Raw genomic sequence first — 22,952 nt, forward strand, 5'->3', positions numbered from 1 at the left:
AAATGAGAGATTTCTGTATTTCATTTTCAATACATCTGCAAAAATGTCTAAAAACATGTTTTCACTTTGTCCATTATGGGGTATTGTGTGTAGTAGATGGGTGTGATTTTTGAAAAATGTATTTAATCCATTTTGAATTCAGGCTGTAAAACAACCAAATGTGGAATAAGTCAGGGGCTATGAATAGTTTCTGAAGGCACTGTACATGCATAAACACACACACACACACACACACACACACACACACACACACACACACACACACACACACACACACACACACACACACACACACACACACACTGGCTCTGCGTGGCAAGCTACCGCTATCTCTTTTAAATGTTCGTTCTTCAGCCAGTGAGAAAAGTGTGATAAACCTGCATCCTCTAAAGAGTTTGCAGTGTTTCCCCCTCTCCTCTCCCCGGTTGATATTGATGTTTTTTGGGGGTCTGTATATTTCTATCCGTTAAGTAATGTACACACCATTAGCTAGATACAATGTCTTAGCCAGCAGAGGTTAATGGAGCAAAGCACATTAGAAATCCCTAGCGTCTAGTGCATCCCAGTGTTCGCCTCAACATTCACTGGTCCATAGGGAGCTACATGAGCAGCTAAAAACACAATTAAAAATAAATGATATTGGATTTACATTCTCCCCATAACCATGTAAGTGATGTGTGGTAGGAAAGCTATGTTGGCCAAGCTTTATTGTGGAGTGGATGTTTTGCGGTGGTTCGATGGGAAATGGAATAATGGGAAATGTGTGGGCAGCTGGTTGTTGATTTCGCAGCCGCCTCGTCACTGGAAGGTCTACATCAATTGGGTCACCCCCAGAGAGCACCCGAATGGTTCCCAGGCTAATGGAGAGGTAAATGAAGAAAACAGCCACCCTTATTAATACCTCTATTCCAAAGGCCAGCTTAGCCCCAAGTTGATTTCACCACTAGCCATCCATTTTCAATCCCTCCACTTATCACAGTTATGTCAAGAAGACCATAAAGAGGGAGAGAAAGCGAGGGTGAGGGAGTGCTCCTCAATAAGACCTCTCTCTCTCTCTCTCTCTCTCTCTCTCTCTCTCTCTCGCCACGAGTGAAGAAACTGCTGCACCGACAAGTGGCGAGCGCCACTTCAAAATTGCATTTAGCTTTCTGACCTGACAATTCTAATCAATTAGGTGAAATGCCTCCTATTACTCACCCCACTTGTTTTGTATTGACTCACAAGAGCAGAGAGATGGACAGACTAGTAATGGAGCGTTTCCACTGGGTTTTATTCATATAGAAACGTCTCGCTGTCCTCCCGACTGGCCAGAGACATAGTGTGTCCCTGACGGTGGCTGTCAGATCTTCATTTTAAACTAAATGGCTGCGGGTTCCTTTTAAAACGTCTCTCAGGTTTAAGAAGTGGAAAACACTCTGCTAGGCGTCTGCAGTCTGAGAGATAGAAAACAAATCACAATGGAGGCGCAAAAGATCAACCACAATAGGGTGAACATAATTACAGTGACTCTCAGATTGCTTTGTTGAGGAAGTCTCCTTGCAAATGCTCTGTTCCTCTGCTGGCCGACCTTAGGCTTTGTTCTCCCATGTCTCCTTGAGAAGGGGCGATAGCTGCACATGTGACGGCGGGGAGAGTGCGTCAGCCTGCTTGACTATGGAATCATATAGCTTGTGTAGTCTGAAGGTCTTATTCTGTATAAAATCTCTATTGCAATCTTATGTGTCCTTCGAAATGGGCCCCTTTATCCTACGCAGGCTTTTTTTGCGGGTCAGGTCGGAATACAAATACTGTCCTTCGTGCAATTCTTGACGGCCCACTGCTTGTCACAGTGGCCTGTTGTTGACCATCCAAGCTCAGGCAGCAAGGCCTATGGGGAATTGAAGTGTGTTTTCTCCAGACCCTGTTGTGCTGTTTCCCCTTCCCACAGTGACCCTATCCCCATATGCTGTCACCATCACCATCAAATCACACCATTTCTGGAAAACACCCATTATGCCTGGTCATCCGTGATCCCTGTCTCTGCCAGGGTGGTCAAAGAGCAGAACCGTCTACAAAGTTTAGCAACTCCATTTGATTTACACAAGCTACAATTTGTCTGCCTAATCCTCAATTACATTCTTTTTGGGGTGTTTCATTAACTTTTTTTCCTTTCTTGTCATGATAAAAGAGTGACAGACAAGACATGTCGCAGAGCAACTCCGTGCAAGCCGCAGCCGTCTTCCTGGCTCACATTATTGCCATTCTAGGAGATAAAGGAGCTGTTCTGCTCCAAAAGGTTTAGCTGTCGATTTCATTTGAAAGCCGGTGGAGCCTGGGAGAGATAGTGGTGGAGCAGTGTGGAAGACCGGGCGACTGTGATTGACGTTAAGAAGTTGGGAAGCAGAGAAGAAGCAATCTGTGAGCAAACAGGAGACTCCTGGTGCAATTAAAGATCTAATCCCCCTGTTCTGCCCACAAACAGGAGAAATGGTGCTTTGTTTTCCTGTGCGACAATGACAGCACCTGTTGTGGGATCCACGTGGAGGCGAAGCGTCTTTGGTGTGCATTCCTAGACTGACAACAATATTTGCATTTTTGAACAACTCAAATAAATTTGCATCCGATAATTTAAAAGGGCTTTTTCTCCCTGCACCTGGTGTCTGTAGTGCGACAATTAGAGATTTGATTGACAGTACTCATCACCTTTCTTGGAAGTGTATACACCAACTACATGCAGAAATGCACATAGCAACAATATAAAGTGTCTTAAATTCTCTCACAGTCCGGCTATGCCAAGCTAGCGAACATTAGTGTATTACTTCAGGCCTTTCCATCCAATCAACATCAATCATGATCCGTGGAGCCTGGTTGGCAGCGTCGCTGATTGCCATCCAGCAGGAAGGACAGTGACCGTCCTGTCACATTCCCAGCCCCCTGTGTGTAATTTGTTTGGACCAGCAGCACGTCAGCGATGCCATGACGCATCCTCATGGTCATTTAGCCCAACGGGTGACATATTCTTAAACTCTCTTATAATGCAATCATGGGCCTTGCTAATCGGATTAGCAAACAAATAATGGAATCAAGCTGCAAAATAAGGAGGGAAGATCTGAAATCAATACAGGATATTCAATGTGGTTTCTTTGCCATTAAGGAGTCTGGTGACTGCTTATTTGATTAGGATTGATTGCTTGTGCACTTAATCAGGTGCTTCAGACATGCCTTTGAATCATGTAAGCACTCTGTAGAGAAATATTTACCTCCATATATGCAAATGTTACTTTTTCTCTCAGCTGAATGCCGTGGAGACAAAGAGTACATTGTCGCTCGCCACGAAGAGCGGGCGGTACGAACAATGGGTTTTGTTTTCGACATCAATGGTTGATTAAAGATCCAGGGACGACGCCACGGTGTCCTCATCCCAAATGGCCACGTTCCAGACCCTCCCCCCCCACCCCTCTTTCCCTCACCCCTCCTCACCCACCCACTGCACTGTAGATAAAGGAAGCCTAGTGCAAGGAGGGTCAGAGGGGAAATGTGTGTTTGAATTGCGGGGCCAAAGGAGGGCCCTGTCCTGTTTAGTATGGTGAGCCACCCGGCTGCAGCCTGCATCCATCCTGAAAAAGGGGAGTTAGGAAAGTGGGCACACTTTCCTAATCGCTCTGGCACCTTGCCTCTCCCAGGACCGTATATCTCCTTTTAATTTAAGGCTTGAAAAATACTCTGGGATTTTAGCATCTGAGGCTGCCGGAATCGATGGAATTTATTATAGGGGGCTTGCCTAATCTGTAAAGTTAATGCAGGACTTCATGGCTATTGATCAGCTCTGAAGGGTACACGCGTTGTTAATCATGGCCCTGGGTGATAGAATACACAGAATAAAGAAGAGGGGATGGGGGGGCAAGAGAGAGAGGGGGACAGGTAATTGTCTGCTATGCAAATGTTATTGCTTCTTTGTGTGTACGCATGTGGTAAAAGTTGATGGGGCATTGGAAGTCATAAGCAATTAATTTCTACCCCCAACTTATTATTGCCTGGTTGACATTTAAATGATGGAGGATGTCAGGAATTTATCCGACTCTATTCTTCCCTGGTACTTTAATTTATTTTTTTCTGCTCTTTTATCTTTTCACCCCCAAACTGAATAGCTGAATTTCGGGTCATCGTGTGGGTTGGGCACTTACTAATAGGTTGATAATGTATAGCTTTGGCTTTGCCTCTATCTCCCAGTCAAGGCCCATTTCAGGCTGATCCTAAATCATTTGGTCGTTACTGAGTTCACGTCGTGCACATATCCTGGAGTGGATAAAGTGTGGTAAAGTTTATGGGAATAGTTTTACCCTGGCTTTTTCGTGTGCCCACTTGGCAGATGAAACGTGTCCCTGATCATAACATGTCATTATGACTGAATTCTCCGATTCTTCTGTTAGAATGGCCTTCTCTCGCTCTTTCTCTCGCTATTTGTCACTGTTGACCTCTCTCTCTATTGTCAGGAAAATCAGCTTTTGAAATGATTTTGCCCTTGACCAAACTTAGAAAGAGTATTATTACGTGGGGGGAAAAAATGCACTGACTTATTCGTTCCATTCATTTATGATGTGCCTCCACAGAACCTGTCGAGATTTAAGGAAAAAATAAATGTGTCATGTGAAAATGTGCAGAAATTGCATGCTGTCACTGGCTCAACTGAATTTTGTGTGCGTTTCCCCGTGAGTGACAACCAGATAATGACTCGTTATAGGTAAAACGGACCTATGGGAGATGTGTCTCTCTACCCTCGTATTCTTTTTTCCCCGTCGTTCTTTTCTCTCCCTTGCTTTTATTTACACAATTATCTCTGAATAAGTGTACATTGGCTCTACACAGAAGTGGTCTCGTATTGAACTATCATGTCGCCGGCTCAGGAAGCCCAAAAAAAAAAGGGGAGAAATTGAATTTTAGTTTCCCGTTTCTCTGGGTATTTATTAAATGCTTGTACTGCGAAGAGAAGAGAGAGGAGGTCAACAGGTTGCTCCCGACGGCTTCCGCTCTATCACAGACAACCTGTGGTCACTCCTGGACCAATTCCCCTCTGAGCACTGCTCACCCTCAGGAACACTGGCCACTGAATAAGTCACGACAAACGTTTTTTCATCACCGGTGGCGCCACTTCAAATGAAACATCGCAGGGCAGCGGGTAACGGTGGTAGAGGAGTGTGAACATTTGTTCCCCCCCACTCTTCGCTGAGGAAAAGAGGGATTTAATTACATTTTGGTATCTATTGACATGTTTTTCCCAAGTTAGCTCCAACATCCATGCCATTGATTTGAGACAATACGCCACATCAATATAAATGGCTCAAACAAATGAGTGCGAATAATGACAAGTGGTGTAGATGAATGTTGGAGATGGCCCGCTATCTCTCTAACAGTGTATGAAGTTGTAGAGAGCTTTATTTATAATAACCCCCAGAGCCAACAGTCGATCTAAGATTCATGTTAACAAGTCCCCAGTCTTTATTCAGAGCTTTTCATTTTAATTAGGCTATAAAGGAAGGACTCTCCTGGGCGAAGCTCGTCAAAGAGCAGGTGATTACACCCGGCTGAGGGCCCAGCCTTTAAAAATGGACAATCTGTGATTTAGCACCACGGGTTCACCTTTCTCCTTTGTTATGTTATTAACATGCATATAGATAGAACGTCAAACCTTTTTTTCAATCTTTCCTTCGGTGGCTCAGAGCAGTGGTCATAGAGATGAGACTGCACAGAATAAGGGCAGGTCTGTTTCCACAGAGGACATTTGAGAGAGAGAGAGAGGCTTTTGTGTGAGGATGGCCTGCCACGCCAAGAGCCTGCACGGTGCACACGTACAACCCCCCCCCAGGCCGGCCATGGTAGAATCCTTACCCCATTACTCAAATAATGAGTGTTGCAGAGTGGGAAGGGGCACCAGGGCTCACTGCGGTGGAAGACTTAGCTGAGACTGAACCCCCACCACCTCTACATGTCAGGTCATGCACTTTAGCCACGACTAGGCCGGTGTCTGGAACACATCAATAAAGGACAAATTGAAAGCCCCTTAACCCTCAAAGCTGGCCCCTAACTCGTGTTTATGCACGGACAGGAAATGCGTAGTGTTTTGAATATAAAGCTTAACGTAATTAATACTCTTTAGTGATAATCCAAATATGAATGTACAGAAAGTCCAAACCAAATGAGGAGATCAGCACAGTAGACACAAATACAGCGTTATAAGTGTTTAAAGTCATTCTACTATTAAAGTCCTGCCCTTGCTGGTTGCTGCAGTGTTGGCTGCATCTCCACAATGCAAACAGTCACGGTGAGACAAAGGTGCTACTTGCATCATTGCCTTAATCGCGCAGGTAAATTGGACTATTAGAGTCATTAGTATCCAGCATGGCGCGATTGCTTGATGGATTGCGGGCTGGATTATATTGACTTTCTCCCAGGGTGATATATTGGCTAATTCAGAAACCCTTAAGAGGCTGTGTGAGTGTCCTCCTGGTCACTAGCATCAGCTCAACACAATCCACACAGTTTACGTTGCTCATTAGCTTCCCCCCTCCCTTTTCTCTCACATGGACATTTAATCCTCATAACGGCCTCATTATTTGTCTGTGGATATGTTCTGATCCGGGGATGACGAAAAGAAAAGTGGAGCTCTGTGTAGACTGGCCGCTGTGCTGCTGAAGGACAATTGTCATGCACCATCATCAACACCTCGCTTTCACAGAGCATCCATGTGGAACTGATGTGTTAATACTGGCTAACCGTGCACATTTTTCTGTGACAGACATGTTAGTGGCAGTATATGTTGTCCCCAAATCAGATGACACTGTACACAAACGGGTCTCTCTAGTGATTTTATGTTGGCCATAATTGTAGTCATGGGTTCTTTCTCTCCTCCAGAGCCGATGCGGACCCCGAAGAAGCTGAAGATTGCAGAGACCCAGGCTAGGTTCATCGCTGTGGACTGGGAGTCTCTGGGCTACAACATCACCCGCTGCCACACCTTCAACGTCACCATCTGCTACCATTACTACAACGCCAACAATCAGACCAAGGCCGACTGCCTGGACATGGACCCCAAGGCCCCACGCCACGTGGTGGGCAACCTGCCCCCCAACACCAACGTCAGCCTCAAGATGATCCTCACCAACCCCGAGGGACGCAAGGAGAGCGACGAGACCATCATCCAGACAGATGAAGATGGTATGTGCACTCTACATAACGGATAGTTGTCAGGAAACAGGGAGGCTTTTTTTAATGCTCAGATTTCAGATGTAGAATTTACACCTATTCGTCAATGTTAACGAATCAAGCTCACCCACATACATTGTGCGTGTTTTTCTATCTCTATAATTCTCATTTATTTTGAAAAGATAGATGTATCTCGCTCTGTTTGTAACCAGTTGAGATTGACTCATGCTCTTTGCTGCCCCCCTGTGATTCCTACATCTGGGCTGAGTTACTCATTTCAAAGCAGGGCACGTTTTCTCACTGGTGCTCTCTGAATAGACACTAGCTGGATAGCTAACCAAGGGCTGAGATAACAGCACTGGTGGCACCCTGGAATTTGTAACTCACATTAAACGCTTCAGCATTATAATCATGCAGCCAGGTGACCATCTCTATCCTGTGGCTACCGGCAGACATGTTGTCCCTTGAAGAGGACCTGTTTAAATCTCACTTCACGTTCGCACAAGCCCAGGAGATAATGTTAGAGAAATGACTGAGCCCTCTGTAATTGTTCCACCTGAACTTATTTTAACTTTTCCCTGATTCTGCATGTAGCTAGAGATTTGTTTTTGGGGTTATATTCCAGTCCTGCTAGGCTCCCGAGTGGCACAGCAGTCTAAGGCACTGCATCTCTATGCAAGAGGCGTCACTACAGTCCCTGGTTCAAATCCGGGCTGTATCACATCCGTCCGTGATTGGGAGTCCCATAGGGTGGCGCACAATTGGCCCAGCGTTGTCTGGGTTTGGCCGGGTTAGGCCGTCATTGTAAATAAGAATTTGTTCTTAACTGACTTGCTTAGTTAAATAAAGGGTAAATAAAAAATTATAAATAAATAAAAACATGTTATTACCTATTTCTACAATTTGTTTGGTTTTTTAATAGATTGGGGTGTATGACTTTTCAATAATATTCCAGCAGCAGAAGAGAAATCTGTCTGATTGTTTTTAACATGTCAAACCAAGCCCATTTTCAGTAGCATCAGTCAGGAAAAAGGAATGCATGCATTTTGTTTTTTGTGTGTAAAAAGCTGATGTCTCAGTGACATCCATCCAGTAGATTTGATAAATTTAAGTTTGTCTGACTTGGGGGCGAGGAGAGGAGAAGAGAGGCCCACGTAAACAGTTCCTCTAACACTGATCTGGAGACAGCAGACACGCACGTGCGCGCCGCCCCGGGCCCTGCTCCTCTCTTCAGACAGACAGGCCTGACAAGCACCCAGCCATGTGACCTGGTCACGCTACTGCTCTCTGTCTGTCTGCTGTGAAGGAGAGGGCTTTGGACATCCCCGACCCAGCCTGACTAGACTAGAACACAGCCCAGGGAGACAGGCATGCAGGCAGACACAGCCCCATGGCAGACCAGTCCTGTGGCAGCCATAGAGACCCATGGGACTGCCAGGTTTCATCAGTAGTGATGAGGCTGTCAGTCAGTAGTGTTTACCAATCCAGGATGTATTACGAAGGTCCTCAGAATATTAGGCTACTACTGTTACCCATTGACGGCCCTGCTATCTCAGCTATTGTACTGCTAAAATGTTAGACAAAACACTAGGAAGTATCTTCGTAGAGAGTTCCAATACATTAACGTTTTGGATTGGAGATTCTACTCAATACATTTAGTTTTCCACTGATCAGTACTCATGTCACAGTGGTCTGGCATGCTGGTTTTTCTTGCTGATGGATGTACTCTAATTGTGAAAGGGATAAAGCCCGCAAATTAAAGGAGACTAATTTGATCATAAAACATGCAGACAGGGAGAGAGGATGTTCTTGAAAAGACATTGCACCTTGATCTCATCTCATGTAAATACATTATCAAAATTCAATAAAAAAAACCACCAGGGATTCGACTGTCTGCCATTCAGTGCTAGCACAGAGCTCTACATTATTGTGCCATTTTCAACATGTTGCTTTACGGTAAGTAAAACCAATCAGTGGTCTTGTTACAGGCGCAGAGGCTCAGGAGTGGCTCTCTCTGTGAGAATAGGATTCATTACAGCACAGTGGCCTTCCTTTGATTGCACTAGGACTCACTCCTCCTGTCTTCTATCCTAATGCAGTGCCTGGCCCCGTTCCCAGCCAGTCCATGAAAGCCACACCGTTTGAGGATCGGATCTTCCTCTACTGGAAGGAACCACTGGAGCCCAATGGGATCATCACCCAGTATGAGGTAATGAAGCATTATGGTCAGAAGGAGGAGAGGAGAGGTGGGGGTATGGAGAGAGGTGGGGGTGGCGAAGGGAGGGACGGGGTGGGGTGGGGAAGGGAGGGAGGGAGAGAGGTGGGGGAGGGAGGGGAGAGGTGGGGGGAGGAGAGGGGAGGGAGAGGTGGGGTATGGAGAGAGGTGGGGAAGTGAGGGAGAGAGTGGGGGGGGGGGGTAGACAGGTCTGTCCAGGATCCACATGTGGTTTGTATATCTAAACTATGTTTCACAGGTTTTATGAACCTTTACTGTCCCTCTGGAAACATCCTGCTCCTTTTTCATACAGGACTATGGTGCAAATACTGTAACTCAATCAGTGGACTATGGGTTCGAAGGGGAACTCATTATATGTTACTGTTGAAAAATACCTTTTTGAGTACTGCTTAGATACAGTATGAAAAGAAGGTGTTCTGATCCATAATGATCTGTATTGTATTCTTTAAGGTAAAAACAACAACCTACAGTGATTCATAGCTTGTGTGCAATGGGGTGTATGGAAGAAGCATTTCCTCATTCTCAAATGTCATCACGCTGTGAGATTATGAGAACACTGGCCCACATAATCCATGGGAATGTAACATGACACTTACTACATAATGACATGGGAATGTAACATGACACTTACTACATAATGACATGGGAATGTAACATGACACTTACTACATAATGCCATGGGAAGTCACATGACACTTACTACATAATGACATGGGAAGTCACATGACACTTACTACATAATGACATGGGAAGTCACATGACACTTACTACATAATGACATGGGAAGTCACATGACACTTACTACATAATGACATGGGAAGTCACATGACACTTACTACATAATGACATGGGAAGTCACATGACACTTACTACATAATGACATGGGAATGTAACATGCTCAAATTCTTTATCACACATTTTAGTTCAGGTTTATGAGATTGTCTCCATATGTGTTCATATGCACCACAAGTCTTAGTATGCATGTTGTAAACACAATTCATTTTTTAAACTTTGCTCTGTACTTTGCTATGTATATGCATTCCAGTTACATTCCAGTAAGACGGATAAAAAAGTTTCCATCACAGCAAAATGTAACAGAAAACTCATTCCCATTTGCTTGAACACTTCTTGACAGCTCATTAGGTAAATATTGTATTTCCCTCACCTCTCCCTCCCCTGACAGATTAGCTACAGTGGTATTCGGTCCTTTGACCCCTCGGTGCCGTTACTGCGGCCTCCTCTGATCGTGTCTCTGCCCTGGAACACTTCTCACCACGTCTTCAACCAGCTCCACCCTGGCACCACCTACCAGTTCATCATACGAGCCAGCACCGTCAAGGGCTTCGGGCCCCCAACCACACTCAACATCACCACCAACATCTCTGGTACATTTATCCCCCCCCCCCCCCCCCCGCCCTTTTTCCTTCGGAACAGCCTCAATTCTTCGGGGTCATGGACTCTGCAAGGTGTCGAATGCGTTCCACAGGGATGCTGGCCCATGTTGACTCCAATGCTTCCCACAGTTGTGTCAAGTTGGCTCCACAGTTGTGTCAAGTTGACTGGATGTCCTTTCGGTGGTGGACCATTCTTGATACACACAGTTACAGAAACAATTAAGCATGAAAAACCAGCAGCGTTGCTGTTCTTGGCACAAACTGGTGAGCCTGGCACCTACTACCATACCCTGTTCAATGGCACTTAAATCTTTTGTCTTGCCCATTCGCCCTCTGTCTCAATTATCTCAAGGCTTAAAAATCCTTCTTTAACATGTCTTCCCCCCTTCATCTACACTGATTTGAAGTGGTGACATCAATAAGGTGTCATAGCTTTCACCTGGATTCACCTGGTCAGTCTATGTCATGGTTCTTAATGTTTTGTACACTCAGTATATATTTCCACACTGAGGTTGGAATAATACTGTGAAATTTTGAAAATGATGATAATGCCCATTTAGTGTAAGAGCTGTTTGAAAATGCCCCCTGAAATTTCAGCCTGTTTTGGTAGGATGGAGTTTTGGCCTGCCTGGTGGCCTGGTGGTAAATGAGTTAATAGACTAATAAGAGAGTTCCAAACCTCTCTGCCAATAACTGCTAGTTTTCAGTTCTCCCCTCCCCACTGAGACAGTCCTAGCAAAATTCTTGCTTGACAAATTGCTCTTTGCTAAAAAGCAATTTTTGTCTGTTTTCAATCCAAATGGTCAAAAATAATCACAGTAAGGTACACTTAATTGTTACCCAAAAATTATTTCATATTGAGACCGCTCCATTGGACCTTTAACCTTTAATTATCCAGGAAGTCCCATTGAGGTCAGAAGACCTCTTTTACAAGGGAAACCTGGCCAACAGGATCCTCCCTAGTATGGTAGATTACATATACAATGGCAGGGGTGTTGCAGCTGCTAGACTACAAGGAGTGGTACCAGAGGAAATATTGTTTATTGTATATAATAAGTAGCTATCATAGCTGTGTTAAATTGGTGCATAGTGTAATTGTTATCGTAAGACACTCCTGCCTGTTGTTGTTACGTTAATAAGGGTCTGGTAGCACTTCAGCTGCAAGTAGCATCTAGGAAGCAAAGTAACCAAAATGGGGTGAACATCGTGCATTTTAATGCATAATGTGGTTGGGTTATGGGTTTTGATTTTCAGAGCAATTTCTCCCGTAATACTAAGCACAGCGCTGAGATATCTGTCAGTAATGGTTACTGTATCAGACTCGGTTGCGTAATGGAGTATATGGATTCTCCATACCTGTTGTCATTCTCCATACCTGAGTCATTTTCTTCAGCACACTATTTTCCCAACTCTAATCTTGGCAGCACTCAACGTGCACTAGACAGGGATGTATTTGAAATCTGTTGAAGTGACAGCCTAGGACCTCATTAGATAATAATGCGAACCGCAGCCAGCATTTAAAGCAATCAAATTAAGCAGGTGAATGGAGGCTAAAAGCTTCTTGATATATTGGCAAATAAGGCCAGTAGCCTTTCTTAAATGAGAGAGGCCTTGTGCTTTTTGCACTAAACACCTAGTTCAATCTTTAAGAGATGTAATGTACACAATTTAGTTGTAATCACACAGGAAACATCATTTCCCGCTTTTTGGCTAAACTGTTAGGGTTGCAATTCTCAGAAATGCATTAGAAAACATGTTCCAAGCAGGAGAGGGGCTGTTTACTATGCACATTGCAGTACTATAATAAAGTTCAGCCAAGTTCAAAATGAAACATAATGTGTCTTGATGGAGCATGCTTTTCCCAAGACTTCAACATAGTACACCCCATTGACGTCAATAACCCCCACTCTTGCAATTTTCCTCCGTCTGTGATTTTGCATTTCATTCTTGTCTCCCCCCCCCCCCCCCCATAGCCCCAACTCTGGAGGAGTATGATGGATCCGAGGCATTTCTGAATGAGACGGCCACCACCATCACGGTCCTACTGAAGCCAGCTCAGGCCAAAGGTGCCCCTATCAGGTAGGAGAACTAATGCCTGGCTTTGTTCTAGTCCAAAGGTTCCATCCAATCCTTTTAATGAAGCTCCTCCATCCGTTTGCCTGACCTCTCTGTCAGGACGTTTGTGTCGTGTTGTTCCCTGTCCCTCCCTGTCCCTTAAATGCAGCACAGCCCACAAATAGAGAGAGCAGTGCTGGGTAACGTTTGCAGAGACTCTGCAGGGAATTTAGATATTCAGGTCCATGGCCCTGCCCGATCTCTATTTGATTTGGCCATTGTTGGCCTGTGCCTTTTCATTTCCCCTCCCCTATCACAATCGGCAGGGATATGGAGTTTGAAGGTACTTGTCATAAAGGGAATTTGAAGATAACTCTTTGCTCTTAGATTCAGTAAATCAGCTATTATGCGGCCAGGCTTGGGCTTCGATTGTGAAATTGGAGGGGCCGCAGATGGAGAGGGGAAGGACAACAGCCCTGAATACAAAACCAGCTGACCACATTTCTTCCTCACAGGCACTCACTCAGTAGATGTGGCAGTTGTTGCTAATATGTCACACCCCCTCTAAATGTGGCTGTTTTTTTGTCTGGGATACAGATGTTGTGTAGAGTATTGTTACAAATATCATAAAGATTAATCTCATAATCAGATACCAAATATGCAATGGAGGGTGGGTATTAGGATTGGGAAATACACTGCCACTAGGATTATGTTGTGTTTTTACCAGCTTAAAGGTCCAATGCAGCCGTTTTTATCTCAATATCAAATCATTTCTGTGTAACAATTAAAGATACATTACAGGATCTTAAGCGCAACAAATTCGTAACATATTGTACGAAATGGATTCGTAACATATCATACGAAAAGCTAAAAAAATGATTTAAAACATGGCATTTTTCAGGACGTAACGTGTCACACGAAACGGATGACGTAGTAAAGGCATGGGCCTTTAAAGGATTTAGGAGTACCAACGAAACAAAGACGTGTGTTTTTAAAATGGACAGTGGTTCGGAATTGGACAGATTGTGGCCTGAGTGCATTATCAAAAGGGTAGTTTAATTTGACCAGTTTTGGATGTGCACCGTAAAACTGGCCAAGCTCTGATGAAAGCTGATTGGCTAATCACGCAGCAACTCTGTGCAGCAGTAATTTAGAGAGGGTTGGTTAAGGTGTGTATTAGGGATTGAGCTATAATGAGCCTCAGGCCATCTGCTCAGGTAATTTGTAACAGTTTGACAAGCAATACAAGGAAGAGGAAACGAGCCAGAGCACTCACTCTATTTCGGTGGAAGGGGGCAGATTTTGTGTCCATCTGCGCCCGGCATTATGGAGTGTCACTTGCATTTTAGATCTGCGGCGCTTTGAGCTAAAATAGGAGCTATGGAAGGTCAGGGAGGTGGCGAAGGCTGTCATGCCGCTGGGCGCTAATGGTGAGGGAAGGGCGGATGGGGGGAGAGAGAGACGCACCCTCGGGCAGTCATTACCAAGGGTGGAAGGAAGGAGGTTCTGCTAGGTTTACAGCTCCATGGGTGTGTGAGGGGGCTCCTCCTCTTCTCGCTCTGCGCTGTGTTTATACGTTGCCCTGGCACTGTGGTTAGTGCGTGTCTTGCCACGTTAAGACCCTTAGGGGGAGAGACGAAGCACAGCGGTGTGACTTTGAAATACTAATGAGAGACACGACCTGTTTACTCCCACTGGAGTTTCATGAACCCTTTCTCTTTAGTCTACAGCCTCCCAGTCTGAGAGAATGGATTGTTATTAGTTAAAGGCTATGTGCAGATAAATGGACTCAGGTAGAGATATCATGGCCTGCGGCGTACGATGTTACCAAGCCAGGGCTAATTCCAGGAGTTCAACTCATTTGGCATGCCCTCTCTGTGCTCTGTGAAGTGAGAGATTGCTTTAAGATTAGCCTGCTTTTGTTTGGCTAGCTGACTTTGTTTGCCTGTGCTGTTTTGTGGGGACTGATTGCCTGTGATGTCCTGTTCCTCTCCGCAGTGCTTATCAGATCGTAGTGGAGGAGCTGAATCCTCATCGCACACGCAGGGAGGCCAGCTCCGTGGACTGCTACCAGGTCCCAGTCTCCTTCCACGCCTCCAGTGGCGGTTCGCCGTATTACTTTGCGGCAGAACTCCCGCCTGGGAACCTTCCGGAGCCTTCTCCGTTCACGGTGGGCGACAACAAGACATACCACGGCTTCTGGAACCCTCCGCTCGCTCCCAGGAAGAACTATAACATCTACTTCCAGGCCGTCAGCAGTGTGGAGAAGGTGAATATACACCACGCTCTATCAGCCAATAGGATTCTCTAATGTTACCTCATTGGGTTATTGGGGTTTTAAGTTTGTCTTAAAACTGAGTTTTACGTCGAGGAGCATTGTTTGCCACCCCACCCTTTTGAATGAATTAAAATCCTTATGTTGTATTGTATTTTATTTGTTTTGTTTGTTTTTTTTCCCACAGGAAACCAAAACACAATGTCTGAGACTTGCAACAAAAGGTAAGACTTACATTTTTGCTTATTTGTACAACAACAAAAGTCCTTCTTGCCCAATATTAATGCATTGACTGTACAGTACAGTTGGATTTCACTTTTCCCAGTAGCCAATGAATGCCCTCTCTCGTGCTCCGACAAAGAACTGTTACGTGATAATGCGTGTGCCACTTTATTTTCTGTCGCTCTTCCAAGAGAATTGTCGTGCAGCGAGGATCTGGATTGAGGCAGAATTAAGGAAAGCTTATTTATTTGTAACATTCGCGCTTATAAAGCACCTTCTCTGGTGAACAGCTTGTTTCTGTGGGAACAGGGGGCTAGCAGTGCCAACCCTTGGGATTTCACAGATAGAGAGAAAGCTCACTGGTTTTTACCATAAAGCCATGCTGTTGGTTTTTGGTGATTAAGAGGGAGGGGTCATTAAATTGTTACAATTCATACAGTGCCAGCTCATCCGTGATGTAAATCGAATGGAAATAGTTTGCCGATTTATGGACTCTGTCCTCTGGCTTTGCACTATTGAAATTACCTGCATTATAGATTATGGACAACATTTATGCTGAATATGCATTGGAATTAACTGGCCAAGTATTTCAAGTACTTATGACTATGTCTCTTACTACAATTAAAGGGCCAGTCAGTTTAGCTTCAGCATCGCATTCAAAAGGCACTAGGCTAGGCGACATAGAAGCAATAGTCCCATCAAGTCGACAGGTAATTGAGTTCCACCCTACTTCTTTTTCTCTCCCACTACTTTCCCCTCTTCTATCCTATCATCTCTCCCTTCTGCTAAATCCGTTACCCTCCTGTCTCCTGATTCTGCCTCTTCGACCCTACTCTCCTCCCTTTCTGCATCCTATGACTCGCACTGTCCCCTTTCCTCCCGGCCGGCTTGGCCCTCCCCTCCTGCTCCATGGCGGAGTGACTCATTGCGAGCTTACAGAACAGGGCTGCGGGCAGCTGAGCAAAAAAAAAAGGAGGAAAACGAAACTTCCGGAGGACTTATCATCCTTTCCCTCCTCTCTACCTTCTCTTCCGCTGTATCCACTGCTAAAGCCACTTTCTACCACTCTAAATTTCAAGCTTCTGCCTCTAACCCTAGGAAACAATTTTCCACCGTCTCCTGCCTCCATAATCCTCCATCCCCCCTCACTCCTCCCTCTCTGCTGACGACTTTGTCAACCACTTTGAAAAAAAGGGTGACGACATCCGCTACTCATTCACTCAGCCTATTGACTGGTCTCAATCACACAGAACTACCCTACGCCTTGACCTCTTTTTCCCCTCTCTCTCCAGATGACATTCTGTGACTAGGGAGGTCTGGCCGCACGACAACCTGCCCGCTCAACCCCATCCCCTCCCACCTTCTCCAGACCATCTCTGGAGACCTTCTCCCATTCCTCACTTCCCTCATCAACTCATCCCTGACCACTGGCTGTGTCTGCTCTGACTTCAAAATGGCCCGAGTTGCTCCCCTCCTCAAGAAACCAGCACTCGGCTCATCTGACGTCAAAAACTATAGACCTGTATCCCTTCTTGCTGTTCTTTCCAAACCACTTGAGCGTGCTGTCTCTGATCAACTTTCTCGTTATCTCTCAGAACAATCTTCTTGACCCTAACCAGTGAGGCATCAAGACGGGTCACTCAACCAAGACTGCTCTTCACTGTTTCACGGAGGCTCTCCGCACCGCCAAAGCTGACTCTCTCTCCTCTGTTCTCATCCTCCTAGATCTATCCGCTGCCTTCGACACCATGAACCGTCAGATCCTCCTCTCCACCCTCTCAGGGCTGGGCGTTTCAGGCTATTCACACTCTTGGATTGCATCCTACCTGGCAGGCCGCTCCTACCAGGGACGTGGAGAAGATCTGTGTCTGCACCACATACTCTCACTACTGGTGTCCCCCAGGGCTCAATTCTAGGCCCTCTGCTCTTCTCTCTATACACTAAGTCCCTCGGCTCTGCCATATCCTCATGTGGTCTCTTCTATCATTGTTATGCGGATGACACTCAACTACTTTTCTCCTTCCCCCCTTCTGACACCCAGGTGGCGACATGCATCTCTGTGTGCCTGGCAGATATCTCAACTTGGATGTCGGCCCACCACCTCAAGCTCAACCTCGACAAGACGGAACTGCTCTTTCTGCCCGCTCAAAGACCTTTCCATCACGGTTGACAACTCCACAGTGTTGCCCTCCCAGAGTGCAAAGAATCTTGGCGTGACCCTGGACAACAACCTGTCGTTCTCTGCAAACATCAAAGCATCCGTAGAGTATGACACTACCTCACAGAGGAAGCTGTGCAGGTCCTAATCAGGCACTTGTCCTCTCCCGTCTGGACTACTGCAACTCGCTGTTGGCTGGGCTCGCCGCTTGTGCCATCAAACCCCTGCAACTTATCCAGCAGCCCGCCTGGTTTTCAACCTTCCCAAGTTCTCTCATTTCATCCCGCTCCTCCGCACACTCCACTGGCTTCCAGTCAAAGCTCGCATCCACTACAAGACCATGGTACTTGCATACGGAGCACCTAGCTATCTTAACATGAATGCACTAACTGTAAGTCGCTCTGGATAAGAGCATCTGCTAAATGACTAAAGTGTAAAAAAGATGAATGTACCCCAGCAGCAACTTGAATTCCACTAGGAGGTATGAAAACTAGGAGGTATGAAACTAGCAAAACCCTAATGTTCTTCAGTAGAGAGCTATATGATGATATTGCTACTGGCAAAACATCTCCTGATCAAAACATCTGATCTCGGATATCAGCCTAAGGTGGCAGCTAATGCTAATCAGTATAGCTGCATCCGCTTTCAGCGAAGGTTGACATCACTGACGCTGTTCTTGCTAGGAATGACACGCTTGCTTGCCTTACATTACGTCACTGATAGAATAGGACAAGTTCCAACGTGGAAACTCATCATCAGTGATTGTGTTGTCACCCACAATGGTGTATTATTAACGTAGATTAATTTAGCTTTATCTCTATGCTTATCAATTGGACTCATATTTATGTGTTTGTGTGTTTTTCACATTGATTCGGACAAGTATCCCCGTAATACAGTTCTTACTAATCAGTTAAGATGTAGATTTATATAGTAAGTGCTGTGTATTTATAAGGCCAAGCTTAGAAATCAGCCCACAAATACTATTAGATTATCAGACGTGGAAATCGCTGTATCTATAATCCGTAAACAGCTGTCTATGCATTGACACAACAGGGGTTGGACTTGTTGTTCATTTCAAAGATCGGACAGGAGAAAATAGTGCAGTATCTTTCATCATGGCTTTGGTAGAGAGAATCCATTGGCCACATCAACACACTCTTATGAAGTGACTGAACTGTGGATGATTTTTATTAGTGTCACAATTATGTGTGCCCGTGTTGTCAGTGTCACTTCAATTAGGGGTGGGGTGGTTTCATGACTGGAAAAGGAGAATACCAAACGTAGCTTGTTGATTTATGAATCCGGTAATAATAACGAAATAAGCCTATATGAGAGTAAGGCACAACAGATGTAAGTGTTACATCCTCCCTTAACAATGTTGTTTAGTCTGAACAATAAACGGTCCATTTCCCAGAACTGTGTCCTGCTCAGAATTTCAAGTAGCTATGTGTGTGTCCATGCAGTATCCACTTGGAGTATGTGTAGGCTTTGGCCACTTGGGCCTGTCACACTCAATCACTCACGCTTTCCATTTGTGATAGATTAAATGCTAGAAGTGCTCTCATTCTCTGAATTGAGAACCACCTTAATTGCCCTAACTTAATTGGATATGAAAGCTTTGTTTTTTACCTTTTTTTTTTTTTTTTTAACTGTTGTCATTAATTGTTTTCCACGTACAAATGTCTCCGAAGCGCATTGGCCTGAAGGTTGTCAAACTAATCCAGACAGAATTTGATAAGGGCTCTGCCGTGTAGCCCACCGTCAGGAATGAAAATAGATGTTCATTTTAAGCCGGGAATTTTATCTACAAAATAGTTGTAATCCAATTCCATTTGAATTTCCTCCTGTATTTTTTTCATGAATGTATCTCATAAGCTCTAACAGAAACATAAGTATTCTTGAGGCAAGATGGGGATTATGTCTCAAGCAATACCTTAAAACATTTGATACCGGGCTTCAGACCTGATAAAATAACCTTTTTAACTGGTGTCAACATCTATTGTGAAACCTCCTCTGCTACTAAATCTATTGGTTTTCTTGTTGTGCTCCATATTACAATTGTTATAGTGCTCTTGATGGCATAGTCCGGTTGTTGCATGTAAAGCATTGAGTGGATTAGTGTTATGTATGCCTATGAGATTATTTAATGCCGCTGTTTTACCATATGGAAGAAGAAAACAACTGGGGAAAAGGTGACATTTTTCTGGGACTGACTCTTTCATTCCTTTGTTCCATAATATTTGCCGCAATGAATGATAAGCAACCTTTAACAGAACAACTAATTGTTCTGTCCTAGTAATGTCCAGCCTTGTTTATCACCGTATGGCTACGTTTAGGAATACTCTCAGCAGATCCAAACTATTCTGCTTCAGTTAATTTAGCAGATTTTTTTTTCTAAATGCGTTTGAACCGGACTTAAATACCAGAAAATTGTTTCTGTACAGTCATTTTCCTGGGTACGATAGCATGGCTAAAGTGAGGGTGAAAGAGCTGTCAAACAGAGACAGAGGAGCTGTAGGAGTGTTGAAGTGTTAAAGCCGGCGGCATGGCCAGTGGGTGACAACGTGAGAGACAAGGACAGTTTGTCCTGCTCCTCTGGGACACTTTCTGTAGACGTTCCGTCTCCCTCCAACCTGATAGCAAGAGGGAGAGATTTGCAGAGGCACATGGAGAGGGGTGTGTGAGGTAGGGGGCTCACTGTCAAGTACAACAGGCAGTCCCAAAGGGTATGCCCCTAAAGCCCCCCCCCCCCCCCCCCCCCCCCCCCTACATTGACAGAGATTAGTTTTAGCCCCAGAGACCACTTCCTTCCTGCTACATACATCCAGCTTTCGGTTCCTAGATGTGTTTTAGTGGCTGTTGGACATGTTCTCTAGGGTAGTTTCATCCATCCACAACTTGTTAGCGATCTCTCTGATCGCAGATGATCTTCTACGCACAATTTTCAGTGGAAATATCTAGCTGTGAGACCACAGTCTTTCCAACTGAAATAGTCCGTTTGTTCTGTTTGTTAAGATTATGGCAACCTGCTCTCTGAAAAACACTGACCATTGATTTTCCCTTTCTTGATATAAAAAAGGATTTGAGGGTCATAGAAATCAGCACTTATTTAAAACCTGCTGTGCTCTTGAAAGCTTTTTAAAAGGGGGGGGGGGTGTAGTCTGTCTTTGGAAGATTTTAGTTGTCCTCTTGCCTCAGGGTGGTGAGTTAGTGAAATACACAAGAGTGGCCCCTCTAGTGACACAGATGCCAGCTTGTTGGTCTTCTCTCCCACGGTAGGAACTAGGCCATTGAATTGATCCTGAGGAATAATGGCTTGAGTGCTGGTTGAAGATGGGCTTTGCCCATGTTTTCAAGTCTGTGCCAGGCAGCCCATTGTATCAGTCTCCGTAAACACCTTCCGTTTGATCTGAGGATGGGTAAGATGGGAGTTGTCGTAGTTGTCATTCCTTTCGCTGATAGGAAACGGTTGGTTATTATTCAGCTGTTTGACATAAAAGGGCTATGTTATTGTATGAATGAATGTATTAGGTTCATTGTTGTATAGGGATATAAATATCCTTTGTACATCATATTCACCCTGAAGGTTATAGGAGATATAGGACTTGGGTCAAGAGAATAATTATGTTGTTGAAATTGTACAATAGTATTACAGTGCACCACTACTGTAGGAAACGCATTTTACTAAGTGCTGGGAGACCAGAGAGTAGAGGGAAGTATTAGGCTTAGTTTTTTTGTGTGTGTTTTGCATTAGAAAGAGGATTATTGCGTTTGAATTTATCAATAGCAAAATATTACAATATATCAAAGAGGGAACAATATCAGTGTAGATATTTAGATTGTTTTCACTTTTATTATTTGGTACATCGTTTTTTCTTTTTGGCTGTTCACATTCGACAGTATTTGCGTATGTCCCTATTTGTAGTTAGTTTAGCAAATAACCCGTTGGGTACTAAGATATCATAGTTGTTTCTTTGTTTTATAATGAGGATCCACACCCAATGCTTTACAGAAGTTAATGGCTTTGAACATTTAGAAAATATTGAAAGACCGCAGATGAATTTATGCGTGGAAAATCTCGTGGGACCATGGGGGGTATGGAACATAATTAGAAATTCAATTCTGAAGGCATTTAGTAGAAAACCCAACCTAATCATGATATTAGTGTGTGTAGAACCAGTGCACAGATATTATACGGTAATGGGAATATCGGTGTATTGAAATACGAGTAGCTATGTCTTTAGATGTCTTTCTGAATGTGTTTGTGCTCAAATCATTGCTGTGACATGGCTCAATCTGGAAGACGTCCGCAGTAAATCTAGGAGTGTGTGTTTTCATGTGTGATGGAACAGAATGCATGTGGCGTTGGAGTGGACCACCACCTGGTCAACTAAAGTGATCATTATGGTCGAAGAAAGCATGGTTCCGCTGGGAGAGACTCACTTTTGCACCATGCCCTTTCAAGTCATGTGTTTCCTGATCAAAACAACAACAATCTCCCTTTTTTTTGGTTCATTTCTCTTTGTTTCTAATCTGTTACCTAGGAGCTACAGAGGAACCAGAGGTGATCCCGGACCCGGCTAAGCAGACAGACAGGGTGGTGAAGATCGCTGGCATCAGTGCTGGGGTGCTGGTGTTCATCCTGCTGGTGCTGGTAGCCATTCTCCTGGTCAAGAAGAGGTGAGTGGAGCACCGTCGTCAAACAGGAAACGCTGGGTTACTGGCTCTATGCGACACCATGAGCGCATCCTCTACCCCATCCCATGCCATCAGCATAACCATGACTTCTGTGAAGGCTGGGTCATGACTATCAGTCAGCCTACAGTACACTAGGAGGAGGAGGAAGGAGGGATGAGAGGAGGGGAGACACTTACAGTACTGTGTGTCTAATACTGTTTTACCAGGGTTTGGTAGGGAGTTGGATTGAGTTTCAAGGGGAAGCATGCAGAGTACTGTACGTGCAGCTGATTTAGACGAGGACCCATAAGGCCCGTCTCTCAGAGCAGCACAGTGAATTTATGAGCATATAGATTTCCCCAGGTTCTCTTAACATCTTCTGAGATTTTATATCTGAAGTGGCTGGTCTGAAAAGCCACGAGTTTTGAAGTGGGTGTGTACTCACACAAGTGCATACCAGTGGAGTACAATGCGAACAGACAACACCCCCAAGCTTTGCTGCAAAGTGGAATATTTATTTGAGGCCTGTCTTCTAATGAATAGGTAGTATTCAGATGTGATTTACTGTGGGTCGTTAGCACTTGTTCAAGGGTTTCTGCTTTTATGCTGTCATTTACAAGAAGGTGGCCAGCTTTTTGTTGAGCGTTGCATTCAGGATACCTACTGTAACAGCGATATTGAGCTGTGCGCAGTTTCTACTAGCTTCAAGGTCAATCATTTTGTCACCTGCTTTACCTCCGCATCCCACTCAGTAAT

General features: G+C 44.7%; 1 protein-coding gene across 12 annotated transcripts in view; it reads left to right on the forward strand.

Annotated features, from left to right (window-relative positions):
• The window catches only part of ptprk (protein tyrosine phosphatase receptor type K), a 148,697-nt gene that overhangs the window by 106,173 nt on the left and 19,572 nt on the right, over positions 1–22,952 (forward strand). For all 12 annotated transcript variants that reach the window (XM_029752914.1, XM_029752948.1, XM_029752923.1 and 9 more), the window contains exons 8-14: positions 6,889–7,191; positions 9,279–9,388; positions 10,599–10,800; positions 12,783–12,888; positions 14,863–15,133; positions 15,327–15,363; positions 22,064–22,199. In XM_029752914.1, the coding sequence (XP_029608774.1) occupies positions 6,889–7,191; positions 9,279–9,388; positions 10,599–10,800; positions 12,783–12,888; positions 14,863–15,133; positions 15,327–15,363; positions 22,064–22,199 (1,165 nt within the window). The remainder of the gene's footprint in view (positions 1–6,888; positions 7,192–9,278; positions 9,389–10,598; positions 10,801–12,782; positions 12,889–14,862; positions 15,134–15,326; positions 15,364–22,063; positions 22,200–22,952) is intronic.

This window comes from Salmo trutta, chromosome 1 (assembly GCF_901001165.1).
Source record: "Salmo trutta chromosome 1, fSalTru1.1, whole genome shotgun sequence".
In the NCBI taxonomy this organism is placed as follows: Eukaryota; Metazoa; Chordata; class Actinopteri; order Salmoniformes; family Salmonidae; genus Salmo; species Salmo trutta.